This window comes from Bactrocera tryoni, chromosome 3, assembly GCF_016617805.1.
Source record: "Bactrocera tryoni isolate S06 chromosome 3, CSIRO_BtryS06_freeze2, whole genome shotgun sequence".
Taxonomy (NCBI): Eukaryota; Metazoa; Arthropoda; class Insecta; order Diptera; family Tephritidae; genus Bactrocera; species Bactrocera tryoni.
Genome location: NC_052501.1, coordinates 37,546,159 through 37,562,215, shown reverse-complemented (window position 1 = coordinate 37,562,215; position 16,057 = coordinate 37,546,159). Strand labels below are relative to the sequence as shown.

The following is a 16,057-nucleotide window of genomic DNA, read 5'->3' as shown; positions in this document are numbered from 1 at the left end:
CAAATAACTTACAATTTTCGTAAATATAAATCTTGATACCTGTAAATTTTAGTTCGTTCAATACTAAATAAAATTAGGCATATAGATTGCGAGAGAAGTAAAAAAAACTATCTAACGACATGGAGTAAAAAATATACAAGAAATGAACCTTGAATATGCTTATCTTATTTATTGAACATACAAAACAATTCTAAAAGGCCAATTTTAAGTCCTCCGCCCTGACGCATATGATTTTTATTTAGCCCTAACCTTCATGTATATATAATTAACATCTGTCAAATCATCAGTCTGTATATGATATCATTTTAAGTCAAGCAAGTTATGTTATTGTAAAAAAAAATGGATAGCAAGGGATTTCCAGTGTTGGTAAATATTACTTTTTGAAGAGAAAAATTACAGTGGAAGCTACAACTTTTCTTGATGACGAGTTTCCTGACACTACCCCAAGAAAACTAAACATATTGAAATGCTAAGTTTAAACGTAGTGAAATTAGCACCAACGACGGTGAACGCCCAGAAGAGGTTGTTACCGACAAAAACAACAAAAATGTTCACCAAATAATTTTAGGTGACCGTAAAGTGAAGATGTTCAAGAGAGCAGGCACTCTAAATACAATATGAGACATCTCTGTGCAAAGTAGGTCGGTACACCGCGATCTCACTTTTATTGAAATCATCGTTTGGAGTTTTCGCGTCGATATGTGACAATGTAAGAAACATGGCTCTATCATTTCACTTCGTAGTCTAATCGACGGTCATCTGAGTGAACTGCACACGATGAACACGCTGCAAAGCTTAGAAAACTCAACAGTCGGCTGGCAAAGTTATGGCGTCTATATTTTAGGATGCGCATAGAACCATCTGCCTTGAAAAAGGAAGGACCCTCAACAACGACTGTTATATTGTGTTATTGGATCGTTTTAAAAAAGGACCGGCCGCATTTAATGAAAAAGAAATTACAGTTTCACCAAGGCAATGCAGCTTGCCACTATTTCTTTTTATCAGATCGCCGACACTGAGGCCTATTTTGAAGCAAAGGATCAATCGTACTATAAAAATGGTATACAAAAGTTGGTTAAAGGGTGGCTATAATCAGCGTACCATCCTTGAAGGGAACTACGTTGAATAAAAAAAAAACAAATTTTCCAAAAACATGGACTACTACTATGGTTAGACGGGCACTTTCAATGAATATTGGAATCATTTTTTAGAGGTTAGAAAAAAAAAATGTACTTCATAAATTACGTTCCGAATATCGATCGAATTATATAGAAAGAAGAAATTACTAAACGGCAATCAACGTCCAGAACCACAAAAATTCAACTAATGGTATAACCAGTACATTCACTCGAAATATGCTGAGAAACGGTTATGCTAACAGTATGTTTTAACACAAGCGCTCAAAAGAATTCGAAAAAAATATTGAATTATTAAGTTTTCAGCGTACCCATTTCAATAACTTAAACCGTTAATATTTTTCATAATTATAATATATTTCAATGGCCAAAATCTCAGCACAATTTTATACCGTTACATACGTCATATGCACAGCAACTATCAAATTAAATGTCAAATTCTGCCGTCAGTAAATTTGAATATACAAATTCCAAATAAATACTCACATATATACATATGTATAACATGTATGTATGTATATATGTATGTAGGTAAAGCTTAATATTCAAATTCAATTAAACGACCGAGTTAAGCGCTTCTAATTGCGATAAGCGCTATTAAAAATAGCAGCCGTAAAAATTGTGTGTGAGAAAACAACAACAAAAAGTGCGAGTCTAGCAAAGCTAAGCTTGGGAAAAACATGAAGCGCTGCTTTAAAAATTAAATGCGAGAGGCTGCCAATACAAGTGTTCAAATATGTAGTAATTCTCCATTGGTTCATTCATGTGCTTCAATGCCAGTAAGTGCGTTTCAAAGCATACTCTCAGGCGCCTTTCAACACAGCAAGCTTATAAGCTTTTTGACGAACAACGGAAGTTATACAACTTAGTAATAGATTTCTTACGCATTTCTGTATAACATTCATAAGGAAACACTTGTCTTGATAACTATAAGAAGAAAAGTTAAGGCAGAGTTAAATACGTATCAACGCAAACGTTACCTACGTTGGCCGAACTTAACAGATGTGTAATATTTGGAGGGGCAGCATCATTCTAATTTCCGAAAACCGGAAATTGTGAGTCAGTGTTTTTAGACTCTACAGCGAGTCGATGGCGGATCATAAAACATCCACAACAACCTATTAACCAAAACCTGTGGCGAACATTCAATAAAAATCGCTCTTTGTAATTACCAATATACGCTTCTCGTGAAAAGGACTTCAAAGATGTGGGCTGAAGTGCTTTGTATTATGGATTGTAGTATGAAAATCAACACAGTATCACCGTTTCTGGTGGGCTGTGTTAAAACAAGGCAACTCCTTTACTCATAATTAACAACTTCGCTTTTATATTCGTGTCAAACAAACTTCTTTTACTCTATTTCTTATAATACGTAGGTTGCTATATATATTTCTGGCCTAATAATGTAAATAGGCATATTTATCAACGAAAATGGTTTTTTTAATTTTATTTTTTTTTTTAATTTTTTATTTTTTTGTCGATTGCTGTTTTGTTTCAGGCTCATACGCATAGATCCATGATTCGCCACCTGTGACGATTTTATAAACGTCTTTTGAAGCACCGCTATCGTGTTTTTTCAGCATTTCTTTACACCAATCCAAACGACCCTTTTTTGGAGCGATTGTCAAATTGTGCGGGATCCAACGAGAACAAACCTTTTTTGCGGCCAGGTGTTCATGCAATATCGAATGAATGCTGGTGGGAGAAATGCATAGGCATGCCTCTATCTGAAGGTATGTTACATGACGGTCTTGCATTATCAGTTCACGTACGGCATCGAGGTTTTCTGGCACAACGGCTGTTTTTGGACGACCTTCACGGAATTCGTCTTTGAGCGAACGTCGGCCACGATTGAATTCGTTGTACCAGTTTTTCACAGTGCTATAAGATGGTGCTTCATAGACATACAAAGATTTTAGTTCATCCATGCACTCTTGTCGTGATAATCCACGTCGAAAGTTGTGAAAAATGATCGCACAAAAATGTTCACGATTTAATTCCATTTTTGGGCCGAGATGAATTTTTTAATTTCCTGTAAATAAAACAATTCACGATTAAATGACAAAACGTTATGAGTGATGTTATGCTAAACAAGAAAAAACGTTAACTTCGGTTGCACCGAAACTAAATACCCGTCACAGGTGCATTTCTGTTAGTAACTATGTGATCAGTTTGTATGGAAGCTATATGCTATAGTAATCCGTTCTAAACAAGTTTTTTAGAGAATGTAATCTCTGCCTTAGAAAATAACATATATCAAATTTCGTGAATATATCTTGTCAAATGTGAAAGTGGTCCATACAAGCATTTGATTCTGATCGTTCAGTTTGTATGGCAGCTATATGCCATAGTTAACCGATCTGAACAATTTCTTCGGAGATTACATTGTTGCTTTTGAAAATAATATATACCAAATTTCGTGAATACATCTTGTCAAATGTGAAAGTTTTTCATACAAGAACTTGATTCCGATCGTTCAGTTTATATGGCAGCTATATGCTATAGTTAACCGATCTGAACAATTTCTTCAAATATTACTCTTTTGCATTAGAAAATAACATGTACCAAATTTCGTGAATATATCTTGTCAAATGTGAAAGTTGTCCATACAAGAACTTGATTCCGATCGTTCAGTTTCTATGGCAGCTATATGTTATAGTGGTCCGATATCGGCCGTTCCGACAAATGAGCAGCTTCTTGAAGAGAAAATGACGTTTGCAAAATTTCAAAAAGATATCTTAAAAACTGAGAGACTATTTCGTATATATACAGACAGACGGACAGACGGACAGACGGACATGGGTAAATCGACTCAGCTCGACATACTGATAATTGATATATATTCTTTATAGGGTCTCCGACGATTCCTTCTGGGTGTTTCAAACTTCGTGACAAACTTAATATATCTTGTTCAGGGTATAAAAATGTCATACTTTCCAATGGAAATGTCAGATTGCACCTGGCAACACTTAGTGTTGCCCTAGACCATAATATATATAGCAGCCCCCGTATATTCACATTTTTGTATGCTTCGTTTTGTACTATGAAAGAATACTATTTACTATTATCTGTTTTTTATTATAAAATGTTATTTTATATTGCCCATATTTTCAAAAAAATAATAAAAACAGAAAGATTGTAGCGCTGTTTAGGAAAATAATCCATACAGAATTTTGTGATGTTATACATATATATGTATTAAAAATCTTCCAATAAATTGTTTCTGATCTTGTGTGCAAAAGATCTATTCCTCAAAACTGGAAGAACTGGTTCGCTTATAAACAGTATAGACAGTCCGAGGGAAATGCGGACTTTGCTAAATCGACATCAGCTAAAGCTTGATGCACACGTAACTTGTCTCTCTGATCTCTCCATAAATGGAACCAGTTTTATTTAAAACTGTTGTTGTCGTGCATTAATAAGATGTACATGAAATATTAAAAAGGAAAGTTATGTATGACTTATTAAAATTAGCGTTACCTTACCTTAAAACCCTTAATAAACATTGCCTAGATATGGGCATATTTCATTAGATTATAAAGGTCGTTTTTTCGAATTATTTATAATTATACAACGATCTAACAGGAAGATGGAAACATGTGTAAAAGCAATTGCGCAAGTGTGCATCGCTTTTTGAGCGCCATTTACTTGGTAGTGGCCAAAAACGATTCTATGACATGTGATTCAAGCAGCTGACGTTTTCGGTCTTAGACCAAGTACTCTCTAGGTAGCCAAAAAATATCCGTTCGAAGGAGAGCTAAAGTGAAAAGACGAAACACCCTCGGATAAAGACCATCTGTTGATTACAACCCTTTTTATGACGACCACTGCAAAGGTGTTAAGGATTACGATTTAAGGGCATGCACCTGGAATATCCGATGCCTAAATTGGGAAGGTGCCGCTGCCCAGTTGGTTGATGTCCTCGTGAGAGTAAAGGCTGACATCATCGCTGTCGAAGAAGTGCATTTACCGCAGTAGCCATTTAAAGTATCGTAAATTCGGTATGGGATTCGTAGTAGGAGAGAGACTACAACGCCATGCCCTAGCATTTATCCCGGTGGATAAACGTCTAGCCACATTCCGCATCAAAGCGAATTTGTTCAACATATCGCTGATTTGCGCCCACGCCCCGACAGATGTGACCAAACTTGTCTTCTATGAGCGCTTATAATGCACCTATGAAAGCTGCCCCGACACAATGCCAAAATCGTGCTTAGCGACTTTAACACCACGGTGGGCAAAGAAGGTCTGTTTGGTACAAAGATCAGTATATTCAGCCTCCATGATGAAACACCCCCGAATGGGTTGAGACTGATCGACTTCGCTGAGGCCCCAAATATGGTGATATGTAGTACTAGATTCTAGCATGGGAAAATTCATCACGCTACATGGCTGTCTCCGGATCGAAAAGTCACCAACCAGATCGATCATATTGTGACAGTCTCCAGTGTTTTTGACGTGCCTACTCCGAGGTTTTTAGCATTGACTTTTGTGGAATGTGGTTATCGAAATATCTCCTGTCATCAAACAAACAGTCGTCGCATTCGCAACTTGGCTCCCACGTTACTGTTTACAGTCATCGCTTCGAAGTCGTAGCTAATTTTGTCTAACTTGGAACCATCATTAACACCAACAACAACGCCAGCCTCGAAATTCAACACAGAATAATTATTACCAAGAGCTGCCACTTCGGACTGAGTAGCCAATTGAGAAGTAAAGTTCTCTCTCAACGCATAAGACCAAATTCTACAAGTCACACATCATCCCCGTCCTACTATATGGTATAGAGGCATGGACGATGACCACATCTGATGATTTGGTTTTACGAGTTTTCGAGAGAACGGTTCTGCGGGAAATGTATGATGCTTTGCGCATTGACAGCGGCGAATGCCGCAGTCGTTGGAACGATGAGCTGTACAAGTTATATGACGACATTGACAGAGTTCAACGAATTTAGAGACAGCGGTTTCGCTGGCTAGGTCATGTTGTTCGAATGGATAAAAGCACTACACCTCTGAAAGTATTTGACACAGTATCTGTCGGGGGAAGCAGAGCAAGAGGAAGACCTCCACTCCGTTGGAACGACCAAGTGGAGAAGGACCTGGCTTCGCTTGGAATATCCAATTGGCGCTACGTAGCGAAAAGAAGAAACGACTGGCGCGCTGTTGTTAACTCGGCTATAATCGCGTAGGCGGTGTCTACGCCAATTAAGAAGAAGAAGTAGGCAAATTTCAATTTCCCCCAATAAATAACAAATTATGTATGTATAAGCTGAATTTCTTTTTATAAAACATTCGTTTATTTCGGATGTCACTAATATCGTTTTGAAGTCTTCGTAAATGCAAAGTGCGAACACACATGTCAAAAGCAATTAATTTTGGCGTATAATTACAGTGTCGGCAGGTTGTTGGACGCGTGCGTAGCGCTCAGCATCAATGCCGTCATCTGTGCGAGCGAGGGAAATAATTTAATTAACAGTTATACTAAATACAGTTGGAACATGCGCTACTTACATGATATTGTTGGATGAAAACCATTCTCATCGGCAGTGTATTTGACAATCACACGCAAACCATCGGCAGTAACATACGAGTAAGAGCCCTCAACCACCTCCTTCTGCTCTTCGGTGCCCAACTTCACTGGTACACCGCGCTCCTCGGCTTGTATGCCATTCTCCGTTTCGTAAGAGTATTTGTATGTGCCATCATAATTCAACTCATTCTCCTGCTGGAGTATGCGTGCCTCTGGAGCGGCTACGCCAGGATTATATTTCTTAAACAAATTGTCGTAGTACTGACGATTGTAGTAGTCGCGATTTTTAAACGCACGATTGTTATAGTAAAGATCGTTATAATAGGGATTAAAGCGACCGCGGGCATCAAAACGCGCAGGGTTGATGATCGCGCTCGGTGTCACTGTGCTCTGCTGGGCCGCCGCCAAAGCGAAGAAGAACAAAGCCATGACGCCTATGATCTGAGACTATATCGAAATAAAATATTTATTTTAAAAAATCTTATAAAGTTATATAATATGACGGCATACTTTAACTAGATTGCTCATCTTTAAGAAATTCGTGCGGATCCAACACTCGTTAAGGATGCAAGCGCTAATGATGCTTTGACGCAACTGTAGAATTTGAACATAAAGATTCCCATTTTATACTCAAAACTGTGTAAGTCATAAAATTCCCTGGGAAAAAAAATATTTTCTAATTTACGGCACCCATTTTCAGCATAAATCGTAAATTGGCTTAACATGGCAATATATAGTGCATTAGACACATTTAAATGAAGCGCTTGTGTCATCCGCACCAAGCGAGAATCTACGCACGCTTCCAGCAACAAGCGCACCATCATTCGATTTGGCAGCTTCGTTCAGTTTTTAAGGCAATTTCCGTTAATATTCACTTTTAATGAATCTTTGTAAATTTTGCTGCGCCATGTCAATAAACATGCCGCCACACACACACTTGTACACGCATATGGGTCCGAGGCTTGAACTGTTTCGAAAATAAATTTGCTAAAAGTTGCCATAAAAATGCGTCAACGTTTCAGAATATCGCATATGCAAATACCGCTTGGCGGATATGAGTTGGCCGTTTGGAAACAAACATTTGAAAGCACCATGTTGCGCGACTCAAAAAAAGTAATAATGTTTCAGTGTGACTTTTGCACTTTTTTTAGCTCCATCCAATTAATTGGCGGTGGCAATGCTGACGAGCTGCCACGCCACAAAAAGCGTTCATTTATTATTATCTTACCAGTTGAGCAATTAAAAAGAAAATATGTTAGGAGTGAGCAAGTTCGAGCGCAGCCGAAAATTACATACGAAGCAAGCCTTCCTAAAAAAAAATCTTTATTTCTAATATATCCTGTTCAATAAGGACGCTACAAAAGTAGACCGATAGGGACAGCCATATTTTTTCACACGACCCAACAACGAAATTAATCGAAATAATTAAAATGTGCTGCCGAAATTCGGGGTCAGTGGTCTCAACTTTAGAGCGCTACGTCCAATTTATTGTCGTTATAATCGTTCTGTCAGATCAACAATTGAGCGTCTAGTGGAAATTTGAAATTTGAATCCACAGGCACAGTTCAAAATGTTCCCGTGCCAATGAGACAAAGAAGTGCCCATAGTGTCGGGCTGCCGCTAGCGCATCAATTGAGGAAGACCCAAATCAGTTTCTCACACGTCGCTCTCAAGCGTTGGGCATCTTTGTGACGTCTTGGCCTGGATCCTTACAAGATCAAATTGACGCAAGAACTGAACCGCTTGACCTCCATAATCGTCGTATGTTCGTGAATTGCGCTGAGCAACAACTTGAAAATTATCCGGATTTTCAACGAAAAATCATCTTCAGTGATAAGGCTCATTTCTGGCGGAATGGCCATTGCATCCTGAAAAATTACGATTTGGTACGGCTTAAGAGCCGGCGGCATCATTGGGCCGTACTTCTTCCGTGCTGATCAACACTGGTATGTTACTGTGAATAGGAATTGCTACCGCTCAATGATAACCGAATACTTTTGGCCCTAATTGGATGATATAGACTTGGACAATATGTGATTCCAACTGGAAGGCGCCACAAGCCACACAGCGAATGTCACAATCGATTGATCGAAAACTAAGTTTGGTGAACGTGTTTTCTCACAAAATGGCCCAGTCAATTGGCAGTCACGGTCGTGCGATTTGACGCCGTTAGACTATTTCCTTTAGAGCTACGTCAAGTGTCCGGTCTATGCCAATAAGCCACCGACGATTGATGAACTTCGTAGGAATATCAAACCTCAAATTGCAGCAGTATCGACCGATGTATGCTTGAAAACCGTCGAAAATTTCTTCTTCTTCGGCTTCTGCAAGTGTGCTAGTGGTGGCCATGCAAAAGAAATCGAGTTCCATACAAAACGGCATCGAATGTACTTTCACAGAAATAAATAATTTCATTGATCGATATTTTTGTTTTATTTAAAAATACTTTTGTAGCGCTCTTATTGAAAGCCCCATTACTTATAAGCGCAAAAAAATAGGACAACAATACTGTTATGCACATTGCAGCATGATGCGAGGGTATAACAAACAAATAATATATTTCTAGATTAGCAATATAGGTAGATTATGATGGTCATATCCATACATACTAGAGATGTGCGTGTATAATGGGACCCACCTGACTAATTCCAGAAATCGATATGAGCGATTCCGGAAAAGACTTTATAAATATAGGTAAGAACGGTCCAAGAATCCTTTTTTCTAATTCTGAAGGAATATAACACCGGAAAATGTCGAATGACTCTGTGATTCTTTATTATTATAAAAAAAAACCTCCCAAAATCACTTCCAGACTTGTTAAACCAACTTTTGAGGATCCCCTCCCACACAACACAGTCATCGTATTCAACGCTCTTTGATCTTTTATCGATTCATCGACTCTTTTTCATCAGGTTAGGTTACGTTACGAGGCCGATCCCAAAACGGATCTCACTTTGGCAGCTTAGGACACCGGTTCTTTGTGGTACCTAAAAACTCCTATATTACTGGATTAAAAGACCATTACAAATCCGCACAGCGTCTTTAGCATATGACAAATTTGTTGACACGGCTAATCTTCAGGTTTGCCGAAGATAAAACAACCGAGATGTTTCAGCCTCAGTCAAGTAAAGGAGAAAGTGCCTAGATGTTTCCACCTCACCCTCTTCCTTACAACATTGACAACTAGCGTCCGCCAAGATTCTTTTACATTCTACTCTAGTCGAAAAGAGTCTCGCAGTCACACAGGAATTGATCATCGATCTGCATTCTATCTATACAGCGCTAGAACGGAAGACGCCAATAGAGATCCAACTAAGTCTCATTCCGATGTGAGCGGGGCAACGGTATCCCCTTTGACTACCTCAGTTGCAGTTGCCAGCGACTCCGCTGTGACCAGACACCCAAATGAGTGTGATGGTGATGTAGCTTGGTGCTATTTCCAGTGAAATGCTGCAATTCGCAGCATTATGTCTACCGCCAACTTTATAGCAGCCACTTCGTTTTAAAAACACTACAGTGATCCGGTAGCCTAAAAAAAGAAAACTCTTTACAGAAAATTCGCCTCACAATCTTCCCTCAAAGCTCACTACGCCTCTTCTCTAGCGACTTCTTCCCATCCACAAATCCCTCGTCGCGAGCAGAGGAAAAGCAGCCAAGAGTGGCCTCTGCGTGTCAGTGATCCAAGTTTCCAAGGATGCAGTTGAAGAACGTGTTGCTTAAAGTGCTGTTGTTGGTGTAGTCCGTGATGCACCGGAGATACCGTTGAGAGCAGCTCTTTGGATACGCTAACGCTTTTAAGCAAATGTAGCCTATTCGTGCGCCTCCCACTAGACGAATATAATATAGAAAATTATTTGCTTGCATACGGTTTTAAAGTTTTAAAGCACCATCTATGGTGTGTGACCCGCATTTTCCCTTTAGCTCCTCTACAGCAATATAACCGCCTGCGGGACTCCCCTATTAACATTTTGGGACGTCTTAGTTTTACTCCTCTCCGAAGGTCTTGGTCACCGCCCCCGGCCACATATTGTTGAAGGCCCCTTAATGTCCAGAAAGGTTCCTACAGTAAATTCGTTGTGCACAAGGGCTCCTGCAGCCATGACGCTACATCGTGCGAAGCAATATCGACCGATCTACCTTTGACAGCCTGCCTTTCCTCCGAACAACAACTCATTTTTTCTATTTTTGTAAAACCTAAAGAGAACCCAACATATTAATAATATAACTTAGTATTTCAAATTCATATTGAATTTTTCGATATCATTTATCGGAACCAAGGAGCCAATTTAGAGTAAAGTCGAGACTAAAAATTTAGTTTCTCTTACATCTCTAATGCCTTCATATATGTGTGTATATGTATGTATATGTATACAATTATAGATATTTTATGATTAGTGGGCTTGAATTCCCCAAATTGATGACTTAATGGCATCGTTTCATATAAACGGACGGCAGACACCCTCATTTTGATGCTTCAGTGGCTTTTTGCAATGGGTTAATTTGCTTTTGCAACACACATACATATTTGCATATGTCAATACATGCAACCACAGCAACTTGGGTAAAAAGAAACACCACCAAATGTCTAATGCACGCATTGACTTAGTGACCAATGGTCAAGTACCTCATAAATCACAGATGTTGTTGCACCGGTTGCGGCAATAATTCGACAGCATAGATTCCGTACAGTGCAGCTAAGTTGATGAAATGTTTTGCAATATCGTGTGTTTGGAGAAATGATTAAAAATTATAACAAATTAAACTAACTAACCTGAAAAATTTTTGACAGAAAATTTACATTTGTAGCAAAATAAAAAACAGTTTCTTTACATGATGTATTCTAATTTATAACGGCATTGAAACATTGAATGCCATTGAAAAAAAAAAACAACTGCTTTTATTTGATTTACTTATCAGATATTTTATTTATTCAACTCCCGGCATTTCGGCGGGATGGCAAAGGTATGCGCCAATTGTTTAAGTCTTGACCTCCCAAACACTGGACAGTCAAGAAGGAAGTGTTGTCCAGCTCATCTGCTTCCTTACAGCTTCTGCAAATGGAGTCTGGTAAGATTCCCAACCTTACTACAAGGACGCCAATAAGGCAATAGCCTGTTAAAACCCCACAACTAGGGAGAGGCTAACCTTACCGACGGTGTAGAGATCACCAGATCTCCTACGAACAGTCGTGAGCTAAAAGGCTTTTGCGACAGTGCATGTACCGATGGAGGCCCAGTGGTGGCCAAGTTTTCACGAAGCCCAGGTATCTAGTAGTAGAAAACAAGAGGATATGGAAGCACCGACCCTCTCCCATTCTACTAATGGCGATTCTAGTGTGTCTTCCCTTGCTAGCTCATCAGCTTTACAATTTCCTGCGTGCCGCCAGAATTCGGTTTGGCTTTTGGGGAGTTAAAGGTGAAAATATGTGCATCCGGTCAGTATCATCAGTTTTTAACGTCAGAGTCTAAACAGTTTTTTGACAGAAACTGAGTAGTTCTAATTAGTATATGGTACGCCGTTTTGTTGAAATCAGGAACCAATATCAAGGAAATACTCCAGATCTTTTTAAGCATTTGATAAAGATTTTCATATATTGTTTCGTTTCGTTTTTTTCTTTTTAATTTGGCTACCAACACATAGATAATTTACTGTCGACTTCATATCTAACCAGCCAAACGATATATTAACTGCAACAGCAATTTAAAATCACAGGAAATGCCACACAACTGCTCTTTAGGCCAGAAGGGCGAACAATGCTCGACGAATAGGTGGTGAACGATGGCAAGACCAAAAATCACCCTGAGATGAAATTAAAAATCAACGGACTCGTATCGCTCAGAGCACTATTGAAAATTATTAAGATTATAAAGATGTATTATACTAGAATATGGAATACATATATCTGTAATATCAGCTATGAATCATGTGTGCCAACACATATTTGTTGTTATTGTTGCAGTAGAAGAAATATTTTTTTGAGCAACTTTTTGTTGAGTGGTTATGGTTCTCCGATGGAAAGAATAATGAACCTCTATCCATTTTTCCATTGGTGCGAATAAAATAGATACTGTACGGAGTTAGGCATAAGACAGCCTTTAATACTGCCAGATCACTGCAGTATATTTCAAGTAAAGAGTTTTGGTTTTGAAATTCTGCTGAGCCAGCATCTAATCAGAATTAATATCTATGTCGTCAGCCAAGCAGAAATCAAGTCAACAAACTCATTTCGAACAAAAGTATCAGGAACAAGCGGCTTAACTTCTATTGAGTTTCAGATCACAAAGACATCGAGGGTTCCGGTTGCCAAAAGGGCTGTCATATATCTGCAAAGTACTTACTGGTACTTCGATAGAAGAATTTATAGGGACATGGTTGAAATGCTAACTGGTCACAATTTGGTGGCGACGTACGCTCGCATAATGGGTCTGACTGATGGGAAGGAATGCAGAAAAACATGGAGCATCTTTGATTCACTTGTCTCGTATTTGAAAGGCAACACCTCAAGCATTTGGAACTTCACGATATAAGGCACTTTAAAAAATGTTGATAGTGAGGCCAGAGAACCTATTAAAATTCACGTCAAGCGCTGACACCCTAAAGGATCGCTACTGCTCATGGACTATGTGACGTCACCCTCTTTGATATCATTAAGACTAAAATGGTCTATGAGTGGTTCATTGGCCTATCAGATTAACTTAATCTAACATTTATCAATTTTGCAATCGAAATGGCTTAATATAAAATATAAGCATGCTGCTCATGCTGACCTCAACTTTCTTCACCGACTTTAACGTATCTAAATATAACAATAAATATAATCCGAATGGATTTCGAATATCTAGTTCAACAAATGTTCAAGTGGGTGAGTTCAGTTACTAGGTCCGTGAGAAGTAGTTATCCTTAGGTATAATAGCGGAGGTAACACTCCACCATGCGGGGTAACTCTACAAACTTTCTTGGTCATTGTAGCGTCGTTCCATTATGCTCTTATTCTTTTAGAGGTCGAGAGGCTGCTGATCCAGCGTTCTATAGCATCTATAGCATTAGCATCTATCGACTGAATACTATTCAGAATGGATTCCATAGAGACGTTGTTGAACATTTCAGAAATGCTCCCAGAACATATTCGTTGTATTCAAGAGCCCTTTCGATAATACCAGTGGAGTGCAGTCTCAACTGATCTGCCTTTCGAATGTGCGTGCTACACCTTGGACAAGCTTTTAGGAGGCGCTGCGACTCTAATGTGCGCATCCCAGATTTTGTCTAGCGTTTTCAGCAAGAAGGAACTTAAGCTAATAGGCTTAAACTCTCTCGATTAGGTTGGGTTTCTACCTGCCTTCGATGAAAACTACTCTAGTCTCTCTTCATGAGTGCGGCACATAGTTGAACTTCATGCACTCTCTAAAAATCCCCTTTAGCCACGGAAGGGATAGACAGAGCGCATTCTGTAGCATTGCTGGAATGATTCAGGGGAGATTTGTATGGGTCGAATGAGCGGATTGCCCAATCTATTTTATTCTCCGTAAAGATGTGTTCGAGAAAGTTTACCGAACTACTCCCTTCATATGTAGCTATGACTTCGCGCGTCCTTACAGCCTGGAAAGTGCACACTGACTCGGTCTTTCTGGCAGTTGTACGTCCATTCTATGCTACTTTAGCGAATTATACCGGCAGCGGCGGGGTTTTTGGATACTAGTTTCCTGAGTCGCACCACCTCGTGGTTCTTTTCAAAGCCAAATCAAAATTTCTTGTAATCCTTTAGAAGATCTTTATAAACGTTCCAACAGTCCCCGCTTTCTGCTAGCTAGGCCCAGTTGAAGTCGCGTACTTTGTGTCTGCTCTGACTCAAGCTCCTTTTCCATCAAGGGTTCGTTTTGTACTTGAGTCGCAGCGTAGGGCATGCATAGTGAAGAGCTGTATTTGTATTAAAAACGAAGATAAGGAACGCTAAACAAATCATTTGGCATATTTTCAGTGGAAAAACAAACCATATTTGCCCCCATTTTAAGCTGCTTTGGTCTACTGTGCATGCTTTGGCAAATGAAGCTAATCAAAATTCAAATATTAGCAACACCAACAGCCAAAAGCATTTGCTAATAGAAAAAGTTATGCGAACGAAATCAACGAGAGTGACAAACAACGCCAGTAAACGGTGACAGCAATCACAACAGGTACCCACATACACATGCATGCACATACAAACGCACATATTTGCAACTGCAGCGAGCAGCAGTAATAAGCAAACAGCGACCAACAATGCAGCAGCGAATAATGCAAGAGACACGCGCAAATACTACAACAACAACAAGACAGTAAATACCAATACCGCTTCTAAGGCAGCGCCGTGGATGGTCATACAAGAAGAAGCGCCGCTTGCCACTGCAACTTGTTAGCGACGAGCGCACAGCAAAACAAAAAACGTAATTTAATAAAAAATAATAATAATAATGAACGAAACAGCAGTTGAATGGAAAAATCAACGGCAAAAAAATATACAATTATATTAGCAAAAGTATGTAATCCAATATAATGGCCATATAATGCTCGGCGGCCAGCGTTGACCTTCACATTTAAAGCAACCCGCCTGCAGATTACTTGGTAACAGTCCGCTGCGCTGCGTTCCGAGACTTGTTGCAAAGAAAATCTTTAGTGTTTTTTAATTGTGTACATAATTTAATTCACGCAAATTGTCGGCAATGCATAACTGTACACAAAACAATTACTTGCAATTTGATATGCCATAATAAAATAAATTGAATAAAATTCCAAAAAACAAAACGAAGATAAAAAAGAATTGCCATTTCAGCATTCACACCTCAGACGCCCGTAATTGGCGGCACTTAGGCACTTAGTGTGTGTGGACCTAAATTGCTTTCATCGCGAGCGTGTGCTGGCATACCACACGTGTTTGTTTGAATGTGTGTGCGTTGTCAAGTTCACGTGGGCGTATGCGCCGTCTGGCGCAATCCATCTAAGCCTACGAAATTCGAAATATCTGTAAATATGTAAATTAGCAATATATATTTAAATTAATTTGACGTTATCTACGCTAATGAGCCCCCAATAAGTGAGCCGCACTCAAATGTCAATTCCAAATTGGTAAATATTAATAGGCTTGTTTTTGTTCTCTGTCGGAAATTCTTCCCACCACTAAAAAAATCAAAAACCTGAAATGGCTACAAAGTTAACGCTTGCTGTTAGATTCAAATTTTGTAAAAGAAGCTATGTCTACTGCTTATATGGTTTATGTACCTCTATTCCCTGAGTGTGCACGCCATTGTGGCCATTCTGATAAAGTTTGCCAACTAAATATCTACAAGTAGCCAGAGACATATATATTTCCGCTTTACCGGAGTCTAATTTTAGGGTTGTGCCTACTCTTGCTTGTT

General features: G+C 39.1%; 1 protein-coding gene across 1 annotated transcript; it reads right to left on the bottom strand.

Annotated features, from left to right (window-relative positions):
- Positions 1 to 6,507: 6,507 nt before the first annotated feature.
- Positions 6,508 to 7,196, bottom strand: LOC120770048. Its single transcript, XM_040097166.1, has 3 exons — positions 7,179 to 7,196; positions 6,650 to 7,115; positions 6,508 to 6,581 (listed from the first exon to the last, which is right to left on the bottom strand). Exons 1-3 carry the CDS (start codon positions 7,194 to 7,196, stop codon positions 6,508 to 6,510), a joined length of 558 nt encoding a protein of 185 aa, XP_039953100.1.
- Between the last annotated feature and the right edge of the window lie 8,861 nt (positions 7,197 to 16,057).

Coding starts and splice junctions, on each gene's coding strand:
- LOC120770048 (XM_040097166.1), bottom strand. Junction 6,582..6,649: donor TTTTCATCCAACAATATCAT/GTAAGTAGCGCA, acceptor TCGCTCGCACAG/ATGACGGCATTGATGCTGAG.